At 33.9% G+C, this 21,739-nt stretch overlaps 1 protein-coding gene across 6 annotated transcripts in view; it reads left to right on the top strand.

Moving 5' to 3' along the window:
* The window catches only part of LOC143247232 (ras-like protein 2), a 67,734-nt gene that overhangs the window by 14,765 nt on the left and 31,230 nt on the right, over positions 1–21,739 (top strand). Inside the window, exons 1-2 of one of the 6 annotated variants that reach the window (XM_076494956.1) lie at positions 18,628–18,683; positions 19,200–19,269. The exons of 2 other annotated variants lie outside the window; for them this stretch is intronic. In XM_076494956.1, the coding sequence (XP_076351071.1) occupies positions 18,643–18,683; positions 19,200–19,269 (111 nt within the window). In that variant the 5' untranslated portion in view covers positions 18,628–18,642. Of the gene's footprint in view, positions 1–1,575; positions 1,726–10,796; positions 10,860–14,768; positions 14,808–18,627; positions 18,684–19,199; positions 19,270–21,739 lie in introns of those variants that run through there. 3 more of the 6 variants (XM_076494947.1, XM_076494982.1, XM_076494991.1) reach the window with 3 other exon arrangements.

The following is a 21,739-nucleotide window of genomic DNA, read 5'->3' as shown; positions in this document are numbered from 1 at the left end:
AAATAGGCGAAAATAAACTGTATATAGAAATATATACACACATAAAACAACTAAAACTGGTGCCTTGTTACAAAACGTGATGCTTGTTCCCCAAACGTGTAAAATCATATTTGTGTTTTTAAGAAATGGTTGGATAAGTTTCTCAAGATAACTTACTCGTTTTCTGTATATTAATATTGTGGGCATTTAGACTTTGATAGGAATATCCAATTCTTTATGCACATGTAACGTGTGCACAATTCCGTAAATTTTATAGACTTATCGCGTGATGTGCTAGCGCCGCAGCGTTCTCATGACGCACTCTCGCATCTGAGAACGAAAACAAATCACTAAACTAACATATGGCAAAACAAAACCCACTCTCCGAAGGCAGTAATAAAACCGCACATATTGCTGACGAGTAATGTAGTAAACTTGGATGTTTATAGCAGTGTTCGTATATGAATAATGAATCGTTTTGTCATATAGTGTTGCAGTTCCTTGTGGAGCCCACACACTATGTGCATATGCACAACACTACAGTCGCACTGAAATCAGTTAAAAAAACAAGTTATACTGATGTGGCTTAGCATTTAAACATAAATTATAATAGAAATGTGTTCACATACACATTGTTTATGTTATTCACCTTACTATACAACATGCTCAACTTTTGGCATATTGTTTTTGTTGGAAAAATAATGTCGTATAACCGAATAAACTTACTTTTATATGTTACAACTATAATGAAAACTCGATAGTAATGTAGATATTAAAGATTTCTTAGAATAAATAAAACTGTTGAAGTAAAATTAACATAATCATTGAACAGCAGTATTTGAAGCCAACAACTTGTGTCTCCGTGTTTCCCAAGTATGGTATGCGGTATTATTTATTCTAACTTTCAATAGCCCCCCAGTGGCTCAGCGATATGTCTGCGGACATACAACGCTAAAAACCGTGTTTCGATACCCATGCTGGGCAGAGCACAGATAACCCATTGTGTAGCTTTGTGTTTAATTCAAAACAACAACTTACTTTCAATAATTGTATTGGTCATATTGTTTTATATATCAAATGGTATTACGTTTTAAATTATTATTATTATTATTATACCTTTATTACAAAGACGGTTTTTTCCATTATTAGATTATTAAAATTATCTCCATAATTTTTTCTAACAGCAAGGATACCCTACTGCTAAAACAATGCGTTTTGATCTTAATGAGTAGCGACGTAAGAAAAATATATTTAATTAGTTATACTGATAGCCTGGTTGATTTTTAACATCACTATAAGTATAGAGTTTGCTCTGATCTGAAGTTAACATTCATAATTTTGGAAATTGGACGTTCTAATTTGTTCTTGTAGAGCATAAAAAAACACCAAAATCATGTGATTAATAGTAGTCTTAAGGAAGATAAGTTTAATCCAGCATGCCGGTAGCTTGTAACATTTTGAGTACGACAACAAAGTGACAACAGGTTCATAGATTAACAGACGTTCAGCGAGGTTTTCATATTTTAGTGTTTGGCATATTGATGACGTGAGAGTTGGATTTTTAGATAAGTGTACTAGTATTTCGTATTTCTGCAGGACTAATTTGTAAACATGCACCCTTCACCTCCGTACTCTGAAGTTTGTTTATTCCTGGGACTGTGGTGTGAAAACAATTATATTTTGAAAGAAGTCACTATGTACACTGGCGACTTCACAAGAAGCTTTCTCATTCTTACCTGTGAAAATGTGAGAGTTACGACTACGTTATCTGTGTTTGATAAAATAATTTTTTTGGTTAAATTACTTAAGAGTAGGTTATATGACGTAACAAGAGCACTGTTGTTCATTTCTGTAGCATAACATCTACATCATTATATGTGAAACATAAGAGATTTAGGAAACTGTTATAACTGTTTCTTAATTCCATGAAGCTATACAGCTTGTGTATGTGGTTATTAGTTACGTGTCTTCAGCAAGGGTTAAATTTCCCCCAGTGTTGGACAAAAAAAAAGATGACTCCAAAATTTGATTTTCATTTAGACGTTATACATGAATGTTAAAACTATGTTGTCTTTGTACTCTTAAAATCATCACTTTGATTTTCCATGACACATATTTAAATGCTAAAATTAATTGTCTTTATGATCCAAAAAAACATAAGTAGTATAATTTCCATCGCTCATTGTTTGATTGTGTAGTGGTTAGAGCACGCAACTCGCATTGTGCGGATTCGAATTCCTGTCACTTAACATGTTTGTCCTTTCATTATGGGGGTTATAATGTCACCACCAATTTCATTATTCGTTGGTAAAGCAGTAGCAGAGTTGATGGTGGAGGGTGTTGACTGGTTAGTAACCTTCCCTCTAATCTCTCACTTCTAGATTAGAGACGGCTAGCGCAAGATAATCCTCCTGTAGCTATGCGCGAACTTCAAAGCAAACGAAGCTTACTGTTTGATTAACAATGACCCTCTGGTGGTACAATGTGCACTTATAACACAGGTTTCTTTACCTGTGACGGGAATAACACAGATAACCAATTGTGTAGCTCTATGCTTAATCACAAACAAAAATTTCATAATTAACACGATAAAATATGTGAATTATTTCAACAACAATAAAAAATTTTAAAGACCACTAAGCGTAGTAACGTAATCTTGCGTACTAAAGTAGCGTAATGTGCAAGGCCCCAGAAACTGCACAGTTGTTTACGTGAGAACATCGCCTGATGTTTGGAGTTATTACAAAGCACATAGAACGCTGTAGTATATGTAAAGTGAACCCACTTTAAACTAACATAATAACATGTATTAAGTTCAGATACCTGTGATACGAAACGTTAGGCTTAAAAATACTCGTTATATTATTACATACGTCTGTTATATGTAGCGACTGGCAACTGAGCGTGAACTTGTATGTAAGGACTCTAAATTTACATAATCTTGCGTACTAAAGTTGCGTAATGTGCAAGGTCCCAGAAACTGCACATTTGTTTACGTGAGAACATCGTCAGATGTTTGGAGTTATTAAAGAACACAGAGCGCTGTGGGATATGTAAAGCGAGCCCATTGTAAACTTTCATAATGACATTATGAAGTTCAACTACCTGTGATACAAAACGTTAGGCTTAAAACATTACAAGTTATATTATTACATATGTATATATGTAGCGGCTGGCAACTGAGTATGAACGTTTGTGTAAGGATTGAAAATTTATTAATCATGCAAGTTAGCGTTGACAACAAAGAGCTTTTAGTGCCTTGCTTTAATAGCTTTGTGTTTCTTGTGTATACTCCAGAGAATCGGAAGAATGGTTGTAAGGACACTTCTTCTCGAAACTCAATCAACTTAAAAAATATTATCGAAACCCATTTTCATCTTTCTGAAGCTGAAGACTAATTTTCTGCATTGTTTGTGTTTCAAATGTGCTACACATTTGGCCGGATATTATGAACATACTTCCATGATGTATTCTGATGTTGTCGTTCTTATGTGAAAACTGTTCGCATTTTAATGCAATACTTTAGTAAACTTGTTGCGGAAAACATCCACGCATGAAGGTCTCTATATTACGTGGGTACAACAACCGTATGTTATAGGGGCATCTCAAGTTCTCGTACGAAGCATTTAAATATTAGGTTGAGGAATAATTCGTGAGCGTTTTTAAATAATTTCATTCAAGCATTACATGCAAGACTATACAATACTTCAATGCATGAACACATTAACCCAAAACATTTATTATGATACTTTATTTCATGTAATACCTAGGTATATAGTATGCATTGTTTTAAACGAATTTGCAAGAAATTAAATGCGAAAAGCAGATGGTGTCGAAAATGCTCGATTTTGTCCACTTGACATTCCATTTAATGAGCTGAAAATGAAAGCAAAAATTAAAGACATATGAAATCAAACACACCATCTATTAGAGCAAAAAATTATCTACCAAATGACATGAAATATTTTGTGAAAACGTTTCATTTATGAATATATTTGTTTAACTTGAAAAAACGCTCACGAATTATTCCTCAACCCAATAAAATATATGAGTGAGAAAAAACTTTTCGCAGGTATTTCAGAATAACTAATTATATCTTGCAGTTTCTTGTTTCATAGCTGAAGACGGGTCTTTTAGAGTTTACCTATTATGTTCTTCTTTTTTTTATGAGAAAAATTCATAAGAATCTTTCACACAGCAAATATTGTGTAGTAAAAAAGCACTGCTCAGTTAATAATTACTGTATAACTTATAATCGTACACCAAAAGAACGAAAGAGAGGAGTAAAAAAATTCACATAAATGGGAATAATTCAACTTGTTTTCAGAGTTCATAATTCTGACTGACCTTGTTCAATGCTGATCAGGTAGAAGATATTTAATGTAGTGCTTGATTGTGAAACTACAAGAATACTACCTCTTACATTCACATTGGTCATCTGCTTGATTGTGAAACTACAAGAATACTACCTCTTACATTCACATTGGTCATCTGCTTGATTGTGAAACTACAAGAATACTACCTCTTACATTCACATCAGTCATCTACTTAATTATGAAACTACAAGAATACTGTCTCTTACATTCACATCAGTCATCTACTTAATTATGAAACTACAAGAATACTGTCTTACATTCACATCAGTCATCTACTTGATAATGAAACTACAAGAATACTGTCTCTTACATTCACATCAGTCATCTACTTAATTATAAAACTACAAGAATACTGTCTCTTACATTCACATTAGCCATCTACTTGATTATGAAACTGCAATACTGTCTCTTACATTCACATTAGTCATCTACTTTGGCATAAGCGGAAGCACAAACGTGGTTATTTAATGTGAATCAATTCAAGTTGTATAGAAAAAATAGCAATATTTAAACTGTATTTATCATAATATTTTATTTAAATGATAAAACCCTCTCACTTTCTATCGAAACTTCTTTAGGGTTAGTATAGTTTTCCCATAATAAAAGTGTAATAATGTCTTATTTATATACACCGCTGTTTTAATGATACCTTTCCCTCAAAATTAGAGTTCATCGTGTCGGCTGGGATTACAACATGTGAAGAGTGAAAAATTATTTATATAATTAGTTAGAGGCATCAAGTTCTGAGTTGTACACTGCCATGTTGATGGAACGTGATACATCATTACTTCGCAACGTGTGACAGTACAACTAATTCATTGTATATTGTAACCCAACCGACCTCATGGTTTTAACGAAATACTTTCTCGGAATATTAAATGCTGTTGAACACGGATAACACTCTTATTAAAAAGCAGCAATGGGCTATTAAATTTGTGTCAGCTTTGTTTTAATGTAATTTCACACCTATTACCCAAAAATGGTTCATGCTTTATTAGTTTAGGCATTATACACGAATTTAAATCACATTTTTCTTACTATAAAAATATAAGGGTAAAGTATGATTATCCCCCTCACACTGAGATAAAGGGACAATAACATATTTCCCGACCATTTCCACTGATTCATTTGTTGATGATAGTACAAAACTTCACTATAATAATTAATGACAAGCTGCTACATGTGATATTAAAAGGAAACATTTGGTGTTACTTAATGATGTCTTAAATTCTACGTATAGGTTAGAAAATAAAACCTTTAAAACTAAACTTTTTACTTATTTTCCTCTAATTTATTCGTGATGCATGCAACTATAACTCAGATGTGTGTGTAATGATCATATTCTACGTTATATAACACCGTAGGCAACAAGTGTACAGTAAGCCATAAGTAGATTACACTTATGTTTTTTTATTGTTTATATAATTTTTCATTTTTGTATCTCCTCTGTTTAAATCATGTTGTTTTTCACTAAACTTAACCACATCACAATTCTTTACAAAACCATATTTCGTTACACCCACTTAATATGATAAGTATTTTTATATTTATTATAAGGTAATTTACTGTTATAGTATGTTATAATATTTTTACTTTAGCATTATGAATGGCGGTTTTAATGCGTTTGTTTACTTATAGGTATGCAAAACTATGTAGATTGAGAAGGCCGGTATGAATGTTATTAACAAAGTTTGACAGTATATATATATATACAAGTCTTGAAGATTTACTGGTGTTTTTTTTCAAAATTGTATTGAGGATACTTCATTATCATAAGAACTGAGTTCTCTCTCCTATCCTAGCCTAAGAATAATCCTTCGTTTAAACTGTCAGAAATACGTCTGGGCCGAAACTACGGTTGATGAAGACTTATTATTGGTTATGTAACTACTACAATATTTCTAACATGGACAAACTTTATTCACACTTATGCTGAATGTTTTATATTATTAATACAGACTTTTAATCGTTTAAGTTTTTCGTTGAAGTGCTGTCCAGTAATTGTTTTAAAACAAATATATATAATTTCTGGTTTTATTTGTTCTTTCCACTAGGTCAAAAAATTGATCCATGTTTTTGCCTTCATTTCTCTATGATAAATGTATGTGAATGGAATTGCTGTGATTCTTCTTTCTTGAAAACGGCCATAGACCTAAATGTAAGTCTGGAGTTATTACCACGGTCAAGTCCTTTATCTTATTGGTTCCATGAGATGTTCTGGAACATCTTCGTTGTAATAAGATTTTAGATCACAGGGTTCTCTTTTGTAACTATAGCTTTCGAATGAGGTTATTGTATAGGTTGGTTTAGGGTATTGTGGTTTGGGAACTCGTTGCTGCTGTAAACACTCTGCTATGCATATTTCCTTTGTCTTTTATTGTTACTTGGATATTCGCGTAATAGTTTTGCGAATAGCATTCCTCTGCAAGTCTGTGCATGTCGACATCGCACGGTTGAATGGTCAGGAGTTTGGTGTGAGCCAAACATATGAATTCTAATAACGCTATTTGTTGCGTCGTGAATCTCGCGATAGCGTATACAGATTATTCATAAAACTTGGCATTAACTCTTTCTGATCAGTCCAACTAATCTAATTGTTCTCATTGCAGTTTTAGGCTAAACACAGGAAAACTTAAATTGTATTTCTAACTTAAACCTAAGACTATTCATATCGCCTCTAAACTGCACGCTGAATAAGATAAAAAGTTGAACGATTCCGGTTTTCAAACTCTAGTCGGTTGGCAGGTAAGTTTAAACTTGTTTGAAAATAATTGTTTTATTTCTTTTTTATTATCACTGAAGAATGTTGAACATTCTGTAAATAACAAAAACAGTGTTTTTTGTGTTTTTATTCGGAAAAAATATTTTCTAGAACATTTTCATGAGCCCTTCAAATAGCGGAAAGCAATCTTTTCTTTTTAGCTTTATCTGTTTCGTCTGCTTAAGTCGTTCAGGCAGAGAAATTTACGGACAAATTATTCAAAAGTTGTTGTCATCAATGTAGCATTAATAGTAACTTTTTTGTTTGTTTTGAATTTCGCGAATAGTGGAATTGATCTTCACATTATAACACCCTCACGGCTGTAAAAGCGAGCACGTTTGATGTGGGATTCTAACCCGTGATTTTCAGATTGGGAATCAAGCCTCCTATTTACCTCCTCATGGTGGGCCCCTAAAAGAACAATATTTAAATACAGACTTTTTTTTTTCTGTACTGCTGCACCAATATGCTTGCATTGTTAAAAGTTAGTATGTTGGATTGAGGATCAAAAGATACAAGGTTCGAGCCCGCGATATTCTGATGAACACACTATGAGCGGTTGAGAAGTTAAACTGTGAAAGTCGGGGTCACTGTTTGCTTAAAAGAGTGCTCGTGTTGGCTGATTTCATGTTTGCCCACACTCTGGTTAACAGTTTTAAATTAAGGACGGCTACACCTGAAACTTGTGGTCTGTTTTAGATGTTCAGCACGTGTTGCGCAAGATACTATTCAGATACAAAATCAAATGAAAAACACAGTTTTAACACTTATATAATTCATACAAAAATTGTATTGTTTTCAAATATTTATTACGATTTACACTAGTAGCTTTTGTTTGGTCGATTAATGTTTTTAGTGGTGTGGTTTACAATTAAAATCATTTGTCGATTTGCCTTAAGTGAAATACTTGATTTTTCTCTTTGAATTGAAATAATCTTTTTAATACTTTTATAAAGGGCCCGTCGTGGCTTTGTTGAAAAGCCAGTTGTGTTCTATGATTGTTACTCGATTTATAATAACTGATAAAAATAATATGGCTAACATTATAAAATTAATAACAACTTACATACGATATTACCAAATGTTTTGAGGCAGCATAATCCCGGCTAGTAATGGGCAGTGAACTTACATAATCCCATAGTGTGGTGGTACATACGGTGCACAAGTTAGCAAGTGTCACAGTTGGAGCCAAGATGAGTGGTTATTAGATACAGCAATGAAAGCATTATTCCAAGACAATTCTGCCTGTTTACTTCTATAGAAACTCACTGAAGATACTTTATGTACTGAAAAAAGTTACTTTTATTTATTTATTTATTTTCTTTAGTGTTTTTTGTTGTTGTTTTTTTCTCCTGATGCTGTTTAGGATAGATGAAACTAGGTTTAACCACATCTTGAAAAATACATTGAATAAATCTTTGGTTTGTTCATGCGATTTGGATTTGGTTTGTTGGTAATAGTTAAGGGAGAAATGAATGCTTCTTTGTATTGTGGGTAACAGTCTGAAAAATTCTGCACTGTTTGCATTGATAACCTCTTGTGGGGAAGGACCATACTTCTTTCAGTATTCTGTGGAACCATGGGATATCGCACGTTGTATCCAGCAAATGCTTTAGAAAATGATGTCCAGAATTTGCCTTAAATTTCAATCTGAATTCAGTTTATCTACTCTGAGGGAGAAAAGAACCGACTCCATAAACAAATTTTGGTGTTATATGTTAGTTGCAAAGCCAAGATTAATGCCAAACTTGGACTTACCCTTTACTAAAATAAGGCTCCAATGGAGAAACGTACAAACCATATAAAATGTCAAGAACTAAATACATTACAAAAGACAAACCGGATAATCTAGAACTTCTGCAAAGTAGGCCTGTCTACTTATATTTTTTTATAGTTAGTACTGGTAGTGGCATCTTGTGGAAAACTACATTGATTAAGACTAATCTTATTTTACTTTAGAATATCAAGAAGTAAGTCATGCAGTTGACCGTAAAAGCTTAGTTTTTATAAAGCTCATTATATGTTAAGCATTTAAATTGCGAACCAATTCAATCTCTGAAAGCTATAGATTTAATAAATATTGTATCTAAAATTGACTAATTAGAGCGAAATATACTTAAGGTACTTAAATATGGGTATAGACGCTTGAAGAGGCCAATTTGAAAGTAATGTTAATGTTACAAATGGAGAGGTTTTCCCATTCAATCCATTACCAGCCTAACACTCTTGCCACCAGTCCCGTTTCATTAACTTTAACAGTCGTATATACTCACTTTCCGCAGCTAGGAAATGGCAGATTCCAAACAGTGTTTAAATCGGCCATCCTTAGACATATCCATTTGTTATTCATCCTTTGATTTTCGTCAAGTAGTTTGTGGCTCTCAACTTAGAGTTTAGTGTTACCAAGCTCCATCAGCAGTAACGTTGGTAACACTCTCATCCTTAACAAAATCTTTTTTCTCAAGGAGGCTTTTTGCATAATATATGTGTAATACAAAATAACGTATGTCCCAAGTATAGTGGGACAACGTTCGCTATCAAAATATTGACAGTGTGTGTAGTCTTACGTATGACCATTTTTTTAAACTTCAAGCAGTGTTGACTATACAAATACTGAAAGTGTAGTGCGCCACCTGCTTAAGAGGTACAACAAATTCGAATCAGAATAATCTTGACTAGTCTTCTACAGTTGTAATGTCCCCTTTTAATGTTACCTCTTTGTAACATTTTGTAGGCTACCTTACTCTAATGCAATGCGTACAAAAAGTCGAAGTTTCGTTACTGATACAACCTGCTTAAGAGAAGTATTTTTATAGTCCAACAGTTGACGTAGCTTTCATGGTGTTCACAGCTTTCCTACTAAATAACTTATCATCCAAGTGTGTGGGACAGTATCTTGCACCATATTGAAAAACGAATTGGTTTTAGATAAAGATTCTCGCTTCTTGCTGGTAGTCTGATAGCTGGAATATTATGTACACACGATATCACAGCACTCAGCATGCTTTTATTTTTCATTAATTGTTAGAGTCAAAATACTCTAAATTCTGAACACGTTCTCCCACGCCAGAGACACCTATCTTTCTGTCATCTGAGTTACTACTGAATAATTTGATAAGGCCGGTGTTAGTTTATTTTTACTTCTCTTCCCCTACGAGATTGGTTTGATCTTCAAAATTATCACTTTTTGAAGTGAAATATAGTATTAAAAAGGTAATTATTTCAATTATTTCGTTTTTCTAGTGAAATAGAAAAACTTGTGTATAATAAATTTTTGGTACTAAAAAGTAATTAAAACTGAATAACCTTTGCGACAGAAAGTGCCATAAAAATGTTAGCAAAATTGTCTTTTTTGTTGTTGTTGGCACTTTAAATTTTGGTATGTCAGTGAACCTCAGATATAATTTTTTTTAGTTTTGTGTGGTTTACAAATACTATTCTACTTCATACTCCCAGTTTAATAAACTAAAAACTCCGTATTTATGCGAATGATTTGTCGCCTATGTAGCTCTCCTTTTGTAAGTTTTTTCATGCATTTCGTGCACGCTTGTATTCTCACGCTTGGTATGACTCCAGTTACCGTAATTTGGTAGCACAGGCAAACATAAGTAATAAGACGAAATCATGACGTACATGGTAGAAGATAGACATGGATGACCTTGACTATACACTAAAAGAGGACAATTACATGAATTATGGTTATTATCTCGTGCTTGAATACCCTACATGTAGCTGTCGCACTGGTACGTCTACAGGTTTAAGCGTGGGTTAAATATTAATATGATATTGTATATTTATCTTAAGCCAGGAAGTGTGGAATGTCTCATATTCGTGATGGTATATACATTATACAAACACAATTTGTGTGTGTATGTGGGTTAGTTCATATGTTTATTCTGCTGAGGTTATACATATATTCATGACGTGTATGTATGATGTATTTATTTTCTTTTATTTTTAATAACTTCGGTGCCGTTCTTCTTGAAATGTATCGATATATTTATAAGCAGCTTTAGGCGGATGTCTACTCATTATGGGTTTATTTTTTCATGATTTGTGTCTGTACAGCCTGTGTTCTGTTTTATAATGCAGCCAACGCGGCTGTGTTATTAAGTTGTTTTTCATTTACTTCCTTCATTATGTTGAACGAGTATAAGTAAGTATGGTGAGAAATGTGTATCACTTGAACAATCTTACTTACTAGTCTTTCAATTAAGAAATCTCGTTAACTTAGAGCAGGGTTAAACCCTTCTAGTTCTCACATATAAGCTTAACGTTTTTAATCCGTAAATAAATACTGTATGTGTAAGTGACAGCATTTAAATTGCACTAACTTGTTACGGAAATTGCCGGATATGTTCCCTACTGAAGTAAGACACAAAGATAAAAATCTATTTCAACGAAAGTTGTATTTCTAAAGTTGTTAATTTATACGTTTTAGTGAAACCGTGTAGGTTTTTAAAAGACGTTTCATACATAACGTGTTCAACACAAAAATGTCTTGATGACTGAAGATAGTGAATTTGATAAAGAATATGTTTTCTTATTAAACAGAACAATACACTTAACACACTGTGTACATGAGCTGAAAAAATCACTATCACGTTTTAAATTATTAGTAAATTACTAAAACTCTAAAGTACTTTAGGAAATAAAACGACATGTAATAAGTTTAACATTTCATGAGTTGTATCTCGGCTGCCAGTGTTAAAGATGTAACAGTTTTATTAGTTCAACAGAACGCTGTATATTTATATTTCTTTAATTTTATTTGAACTGTTTTATAAGTTTTGTCGTATTTGGATACATTCTGCTATAAAACATTCATTTCCGATTCACAAGCACCGATATATTACTTATTGCTAACTTTGGGCTAAGATAACTTTTATAAGGAGAATGTTTACAATAACCTAAGTTGTTTTCCATTTTTGTCGACCTCTAGTAGTCAGTACTGAAATGATTTGTTGTTGAGAATTTAATTTGATCTGTATATATTGTGATGCCTATGAAGATAGCAGGTATAACTGTTTTAAGTCTTGCCAATGAATATGTATAGGATTTAGGGAAACGTTTATTGCAGGATTCCTTAAACGAGAGGCGAAGTAGTGTTAGGGTAGCAGGGTAAGAAATAAGAAATTTCGGTAATTGTTTCTTGGAGGTTTTGTATACGTTGGAAAGTCCAGAATCTGCTGCATCCAAATATGGAATCCTTATGGTGGTGTAATCCATTCGAGATGTATAAGCAGTCAAAGGTAAAAGAGATTTCGGAGTGTCACACACACACACACATTAATTGATTAACCCTAATTCTCAAAAAACATTATGCAAATTTTTGTACTGTTTGTTTGAGGTTAGGCATTTTTTGCCAACTTTCTAACTGTGGTAAGCTAATACCACCATCATTACAACTGTTCTTGTCAGTACCCGATTTTCGAGTGTCGCCACAGTATTTGTAGGGTTCGTAGATAGATTTATCTCAAGGGCTATCAGAAAGTTCATCGTGATCGCGTCCATTTCTGCTGCAAAGGTTACAATTCGAATATCTTGGAACTTTCCTTTGAGGGAATAATAATGGTGGTTGATGACTGCATGATGAAGATAAACAAAGCTTCAGTCACGTTTCTAAGTTCACATTTTTTCGCCATTACTAAAGCTTATTTTCTCAAATACATTGGTATTTTAATGTAAGTAATAATAATGAAAATATAATGAAAGGGTAAGTTCATTATAGTACTTAAAAATTGCAATATATATAATGAAAAAAGTTCTATAGATTTCAACTTTTTTGGAATATCCTTGACACGGCATGGTCTGGTGGGATTAGGGCGCTCGACTCTCAATCTCTGGGTTGTGGGTTCGAATCCCCATCACTCAATATGTGACCGTCAATCCCTCTAGTTTTTGATAAAATAATAGTCCAATAGTCGTTGTGGATGATGTTGACTAGTTACGCTCTCTCTATCGAGCCACTTCTAAATCAAGTGTTTTATTGTCATGCTTCACTACGAACAAAGGTCTCGTGACTTACATGTCACTTCTCAGTAGACGAGCGAAATTAAAAATGATTAACATAAAACACAAATCTGAAATAACTATGTAAACTATCTAAAAATACAAATAGTCATACGTGACAGTAAAAGCAGGATTTTAATTAATTTACTGTAGTATAAAATTAAGACTTGGATAATTTTGTCGAATAGTAATTTAGAATTAGAAGATGAAAATGTGGTAAAGCCGAAATCTAATTTTGTTTTCTCATTAGGTAGGAGCGTTTGTTTGTTTTATGAATTACGCGCAAAAGTACACGAGGGTTATCTCCATTAGATATCCCTAATTTAGCAGTGTGAGACTAGAGAGAAGGCAACTAGTCCTCACCACCTACCGCCAAATCTTGAGCTGGGATTGACCGTCACATTATAACGTCCCCACGGCTGAAACGGCGCGTGTTTGGTGCGACTGGTATTCAAACCCACGACCCTCAGATTACGATTCGAGTTCCTTAAACCCCTGGCCATGCCGAGCCAGGTAGGGGCGAGGGTTGGCCCGTTAGTAGTGCTATGGGTTTCGGAACTGTTGAGTCTGTTTTGACTCCACAGAATATTCCTTGCGCTTTAAGCTGTGCGTGCTTTACAAGAGTGACAGTGAATATCTTATCTGGGATTAGTAACTTAAAGTTAGTGTTGGCGGCAAGATGCCGTAGTTTTGGGATCATATGGTAGTAAAAAGTTGTTTAAATGATATTTTGGTTGTCAACTCTTTCCTATGGCCGTACTGACGATAACCAGTTGGATGAGAAAAATAAAATATTTAGCTGTATATTCAAATCTCACATCAGATACAAGCTCCGTGAGATGTATTATAACTTATTATTTGGAAAGCTTGCTTTAATCTGAAATAGTAGATCATGGGGGGGGAATGGATTTACATATCACAAAAAAAATCTGTTGTGAATTTGTAAGCATAACGTTCACGATACATTTGTAGCTTGTTTTTGAAGGTTATGGGATTTTTTTAAAGACGCATTGCTACACAGTTAGCACTATGACACTAAAGTAGACTGCTTTTGTACATGTTAGAGATGTTGCCAGGCTTCACTAATAATGTTGACCTGATCACTGGTTTCATTCCATCATTGTAGATAATTTAACCAAAGTGTCGAGGGTTGAATCTGGGTCCTTTTGGTGAGAATGACGATCTGTATGTAACATTTAGATAGATTTGTTTAACCTATATTTCCTTGCCTGAAGACGTACGTGCAAACCGTTCAAAGTTGAGAAAGTCTGCATTTATTGATACAAATTGTATTACAAGCAATTCATCATGGCCAAAAGTACGGCAAATATTTTTAATCAGGAAAGTGTTTACAGAGTGGGTTAAATACTCGAAGTCCACCAATAGATCACTTGATAGTTAAGCAGATTCAGAATTGAAACGATTATACCAATCTCTTGCGTCACAACCCTGTAAGGTATGTACAGCTAGTAGAACGTGGTAAAATTTTACACCAGTGTAAACTGCAAGTTCATTAATTGGGATCGTGCGTACAGATAATTTAAAAACAAGATCTAGTGTTCATGACCTCCAGGATATTGCATTGTTTCTTGGCAATGGATGGATGATACAGCACAGAGAACATCATTAGTGTCTGATTGTTTCCTCTATTTTACATGCTGGAACTACATGGTGACTCGGTGAGCATACAACATTAGTCCATCATTAGCTTCTACGTATCACGTATTTACTAGCCTAATGCATCGGTATGTTAGCCATCCAGATACACAGAAAAAAAGCAAAGTTGTTCTAACACATTCAATTAATGCATCCTTGGTAACTAGAAAGGTACTACCAGTTCTCTTAACAAGTTATGGAAAGGCTCAGTCTTGGCTCTTGAGTGCTGCTACGAAGACTTAATTTTATATTCGACATCAGTCATCGAACATTCGATAGATATCTTTAGAAAATTTTCATAAAGTGTAAATCGAGCTTACCAAACGTTTTCAACTAAGCCAACTTCACCGGTACCTTTTTTGCATAATCAGTGAAATCAAATAATATTGCATAAGGAAGGTAGACCATAGAGCTTACACAGAAACTAACTTAGCAGGAACTTCTGGGTTTTTTTTTACAAATACTGATTTGACTGACTTACACAGAAAGCCGTGTTTAGTACAGAAGTAGAGAGATGTTGAGGTTTACTCATACTTCAAGAGGTTGTGGTGTAAACAAAGTTATTTTGATCTCTGTCTAAAAGGGTAAAACTATTCCTGGTTCTGTTGATAAAATTTCATATTATTGTCCAATATAACTATAATTTCAGGCTTTTTTTTTACATATTTAAGTGTCAAGACATTTATATCAACAGAAAATGAAAATGTAGGATAACGTATAAACTTGTATAGATAATTTGCACGTAGCGTAGAAGCTAACCAAGGACAGGTAAGCTACCATTTTCGTGCATGTATTTATTTGACAAGATTTTGTAATCTATGAGAACCTTTATTTTCAATGTTTTTTCCGGTCTTTACAAGTAACGAAAAAGAAAAATGTTTCTGTCAACGTTTGAAAGCATTAAGTAAATAAATTAGAGGCCATTTCTAATTGGTCCTAAAATTTGTAAAGATAGCCTAAACGTAAGTTAACTGACACAAAAGTAACAGACTTTAATTTTATAAGGATAGTGTGTGTGTTTTCATATAGCAAAGCCACATCGGGCTGTCTGCTGAGCCCACCGAGCGGAATCGAACCCCTGATTTTAGTGTTGTAAATCCGTAGACTTACCGCTGTACTAGCGGGGAACTATAAGGATAGTAAAAACAATTTAAAATTGTACATTACTATAGCTAGCTAGATTACCAATATGAAAAGTTTAATACAACAAAAACTATTTAAATAAAAAGAAAATATGAAAACTCGTTTACTTAAAATTAAAAAAAATTCTGATTTGACAAATCATTGTAATTATGTTAGCCAGTACACCAAAGGAATCACTGGACCCCAGACGGAAGAGTTCTGTGAAATAATTAGAGTGATAAGATCCTTTTTTTGTTTGTGTGTTTTTCTGTGAACGCTTGTACGAAAAAGTCACTTACTTACTAACTAAGATTACAGTTCGTTGAAATAGTGAGCATTTGATTTATTCCATAAACACGTACATATAATGATTTAGGCGACATTATAAGTAAAATAAGCTTTAGTTTTGCCCAGCTAATTCTGTGAAATGGTCATTGTTAATATTTAGCATTTTATAGGTGGCTTTAAACGGTCAATTTTTGTGGCTGCCATTTTGTTTGGTCTAGATTTCTACAATTAAATACCACTGTAATTATTTATAATCAAAGCTTGATTTTTCAAATTTTAGTTGATTGCTTTTAGAGTCTTAACATATTCTATAATACTAATTTCTAATGAATGTAACATTTGCACTTAGAAATAAACTAATGTGTATGAATATAAAGCTTGTATCTAGATACGTATCTTTGTATGAATATTACGTGACATGTTATCTTTGTTCGTATATTTTGTCTAAGGTGCTCACCCGTGTCAAAACTGACTGTTACAAATGACTTGCAGCGTTAATGTAGCTGATGTATTCAATATACGTGACAAAAATCTGTTTCCAATAAACCTCAGCTGTAATTGAAGGAATCTTGCAGACCTTAAAATAAATTTTCAAACCGGATACAGCGCTTTAGAATGAGTATCTGAGACATGACGCCATACACCGAAATCTACTACGAGTGATGTAGTAAAGAAAGTGAAGTTCACTGGACTTACTCGTATGAAGTGTTGATGAAGCGTTCAGTATCAATAATTGCTCGTGAATCGCTTGATATAAAGTTCATCCCCTAAGACTTTAAATGGAGTATAGGAGAGGTCAAGGCTGCAAAACAATTCATTGCCTTTACTCACGGAATTCCATGCAGTTGGTTTTCACATAGCCCATATAAGATAAAGCCACTCATCCGTGGTACTTTAGTTGCTGGAACTGGGTAAGGAAGAATGGATGAATGTGTGGAGCTATGAAGCCCTCCGGCCGATTATTTGCTGCGGACGAATGAGTCTGGGTTTTATGACAACGTGGATAACGTTAATATGATCGTGTTCTGCTAGTCGTGAAGAGAGGTGAGGGTAGTGTCACGGTCTGTACTTATTCCAGCTGGTTTGGACTTGGTTCATTGATAATAATTGGAAAAGCCGTGAATGCATTGTCATGTTTTAATGCTCTGTAAATAAGGAAAGGCTGTATTATAGCATGATAATATATCGTTCTATACTAGTAACATACCTTGTAGTAATTTAAGACAACGTTGAAATATGCCCCTATTTGAATCCTGTTGAAGTCTGGGACACTTAGAACATAAGGGACAGATCCTGAAGTGTAAATATACTTAGAGCTGTTTTTCAATGGGAGTTGCTATGTATATTTCATCAGAAGTACTGATGATAGTGGATTCGGACTGTAATTAACAGCAACTGAAAATAATAGGTTCAACTAACGAAACATGACATTCATTTATGTTGTCTGAATACCTTTAACGTACTAATACAGAGTGTTCGGAAAGTTACTGTGCAGTTTTGAAAGCAGCGATAACAGCATTCATTCAGTCTATTTCAAGCCAGCAGCTGAGAGCAGTATTTAGAAACAAAATAAGAAGGATCCAAGCCTGTATTGATGCCAACGGGGGTCACTTTCAACATTGTTTATAATTGTCATTCATATTTACCTCCTGTATTCTATATTGAAACATGTCTGTTAATAAATATATAAGTGCACAGTGACTTTCCGAACACCTTATACATTTGAACCCCTTGAGAGATATCAATTATTGTAATAAAATGTTTTATTACACCTTTTTGCTATGCAAAAGCAGGTCGTTTTTCTTTATTATAAAGTTTTATAGTTCTTTGAGCTGTATGATATTGTTCTTCGTAGAAGCGCAAGTGAATTTAATGTAATAAAGATATCGGAAACATGGAAGATTTGAGGGCTTCTAATGTTCAAATTCTTGGTACGATCTTTGCGATGTGCAGTTTTGTACTTAAACAATTTTTACTGCCAGCTATGGTCAGATAACTATGTAGTATCACACTGACAGTCATGAGTGCAACTAAATGTAGTAGATAGGACACATATTTTCTGTACTATCAAAATTGCCTCGCTTATCAAGGTTTGTTCATATACACACAACAGTGTTCATCAACAGCTACGAAATTTTTATTTTTTCTAATCTGACGCTTATAATATTTCATAATGGTACAATTCTGGTGCTAGAATTCAGCTGTGTCCAAACAATTAGGTAATGCCTATAAAAACGTTTCAGATGTTATGTCATGATATATAAAGTTGGTTTGTGGTTTAAACTCGTGCTGTGGGGTTGGTATGATTACCATATCAGGATTTGGTGCAGCATACGTGATCCACTTCAAAAGTATCTCTCTAAACTTGTTCTTATTCAGTGAAGCTTGTCCTATCGTCGTCGGGTCAAGTCGTACTCGCCTGTAATACCGAGACTGCCTCAATTGGCGATGTGGAGTATAGGGGTTAGCCTGCATTTTTACGTCACAAGGTGTGTACAAGAACCACTAGAAAATGTTTGTAGTCCGCGTAAATATTATGAAAATAAGTAATGAGTGATGAATTATGAAATACAAATGCAATGATGAGTTAATGCACGTAATGTTGTTTATTCCAGGATAGAACAATTTCATAACCACAAATATACGAGGTTATTTCTTACTAATGCAGATCAAAATCTGTGATAAAAAGATATCAATTTAAAGCTGTGTATCTGTTACATGCTGTGAATATGCCATGTTATTGTAGCGTGACACCAAAATCTTATCCATACAGAATCGCATCTGATAATGATTGTGACACAAATACCAAGTATCCTGTGAAATGTTAACGTGCACCACTTGTGAAACGTTCTGATTTAGAAATACGATTCTTATTTTTCGATCTTGTTTTCCGAAACTTGGTGTTGAAACACACCAATTTCTTCCTTAGATATACATCAGTACTTTACCTATGTATATAGGACACATCTAACGAAAGGTTCACTGAATTATTCTGTTTGTTTCAGAAAAAAAATCTCTACCACGTATGCCCTTTCCTGCACTAATACTGTTGATCCAATGTTTGTTACCCAGAAGGTTTGTGTTGTTCATCGGCATCATTCAGTTCTGAAGTATACGTTGAGAAAGATACTTGAAAAACAATTATAAATCAGTTGTGTGTTTAATTATAGTTTATCTTTTTTGGTTGATGTTTTTGTGAGTGTTTGTTACTCCGCCCTCCATAAACGTTTGTTTACACAATGAAACAGCAGTGTGTATATCTACATATTTAATGTTTAATTTTAAAAGTGGAGCCACTTGTTTGCATTGTTGATTAAAGACATGATTCTTGGAATTCTTTCAGTCCATCCTTTAAATATGCGCAATGCAATTTGTTTTTAGGTATGATAAAACTATACCAACAGATCCATTCTTCAAACATGTACAGCATAATTTGCTTTCAAATGTGGTAAAACTATACCAATAGACATTTACTATGAAACCAATCACCAAATTATCATTACATCGTTTCGCTCTTGTAAACCGGCTGCTATAGTTGTTAGTTTACCACAAGTAGACAATAACGCATAGCTGTAACTGTATAAATGAAATAATTTGCCAAGTAAAAACCTATTTCCAGCTATGAACTTATGTTTGAATGAAAGAAGAGGTTGTCAACTACTTGAAAATTAAAAGTTACAATTTAAATCTTTGTTAATGTCACAGTTCCCAAATAGAGTAAAAAAATTTAGGGAATTACTTATTAATAAAATCACATGACATCTGCTGTAGACGAATACTTTAAGCATATTGGATCCTATGAAAATTAGAAATGTCCCTTGTATACTGTAGCAAATGATTAGTCAGGTGAATAGATTTTAATTGGCTTGCTAAGATTCAAAATAACCTATTAATATATTTGTTTCTTTTTCATCGAAGTAAGTAGTTTGCTGCGATCATAATTTAGTCGTTGAAAGGTGTATCATTAATTGGTGAAAACTCATTCAACCAGTTGTAATGTTACGTGTGCCGTACTCTGAATTCTTACTGAACTGTACATCTGGTTAATGGAATTATGTCATCTAAGTATCATACAATCTTTATATAGACCACTGAGCAGTCAGTCCCTATAGAAGGAAGACACATCTAGACAACACAATCTCTTGCCTACGTATATTCATAATACGCGTGCCGGGCGAAGAAGGATAATTTTTCCCTGAAAACCCTAGTTTTGGAAAATGAAAATCTTTCCTCCAAAAACTCAATACCTGCCACGAATTTTTGTTTGTTTTGCACACTTATTAGAGCTGTATACGTGTGTGATATATATTTTAACTGGCCACTCAACCTTTTAGATACCAGAGACTAGTTCACTGTCTCATTAAACTGTTTTGGACCACTAAAATATACATACAACGGAAAATCATTATAAGTTTGTTTGTTGGTTTCTTTTGTTATCACGAAATCTCACGCATTGGAAAGATGTTTGTGACAGAATGATGGTTGAGAAACGCTGGCGTAAAGTACATACACTATGGTGTTTAAAGGCTATTTTTTTTATCCTGTTTACGTTTAGATGGTACAGAATGATGAAATTCATGTAACGGGGCACGAGTTGAAAGAAATTCGTCTGGTGAGTCAATGCCAGTAGATTCAATGTACTTGCAGTAAAGTGGTTTTACAGTTTGGCTAATCGAACATTTTCAACTTTAAAATTTATTGTATTATCTATAATGAGCATCAGCTGTTGTAAGAAGTGTTTTTAAAATCTTGTATCTCTCGTAGAATGTGCGACCAGAATAATAAGTTGACAATATTATCCGTTTAGGTGCATGAGGGAGACGTTTGACGCTGATGTACAGAGTTGAATTACTTTCCATAGTGCAGCTGTCTTTGTAAGGTATGATTTTTTCTGAAGTTTTGTGTTCAGAGTGGACTTGCAGTAACTGTGGTTTGAGGATGTTGTCGTCCTAAGATTTCTTTCATCGCCATTGTGTTTATTTTTAATTGTTGTTGGCAAAATGTGTTGTTTCCATTTTCGCGTGTTACTAGGCCCTAGACCAATGATTCTCAAACGTTTTCTTTGTGGACCACTTCGGTGGACTAAACGATTCCTGAACAACATGTTCTTTTCTCTCCTATGCCTCGACTATGGCGTTGTGGGTCAGCGATTTCCATTTTGCATCATTTTGTGACCATCAGTGGTTCTCGGACCACACCTTGATAACCACTTATTTAGGCTATTTGTATGTGTAATTCGATAAATAAAGTTTCACCTAGATCTAGTAAGGGTTAGAATAAATCATAAATTTAACTTCAAAACAGATGGTGAAACTTTACAAGGTGGGGAAAAAATTCTCGAAGCAAAAAGGTGGAATTTTATATCAGATTTGTTATTTGTCTGAATTTCGATGCACGTCAAGTCATTCTGCTTCGATAAGAACGAACAGAGCGAGACTGGAAGATCAGTGTTTTGTTTTTTATCAAAAACGTGGATGGTGGTTTATGTGTGCAATCTGCATGAATCTGTTAGTTTTTGCTTGCTTGCTTTCTACTTGGGTATACA

This window comes from Tachypleus tridentatus, chromosome 1 (genome assembly GCF_004210375.1).
Source record: "Tachypleus tridentatus isolate NWPU-2018 chromosome 1, ASM421037v1, whole genome shotgun sequence".
Classification (NCBI taxonomy): domain Eukaryota; kingdom Metazoa; phylum Arthropoda; class Merostomata; order Xiphosura; family Limulidae; genus Tachypleus; species Tachypleus tridentatus.
Note: the sequence above shows the minus strand (reverse complement) of the source record. Positions and strands in the feature narration are given on the sequence as shown.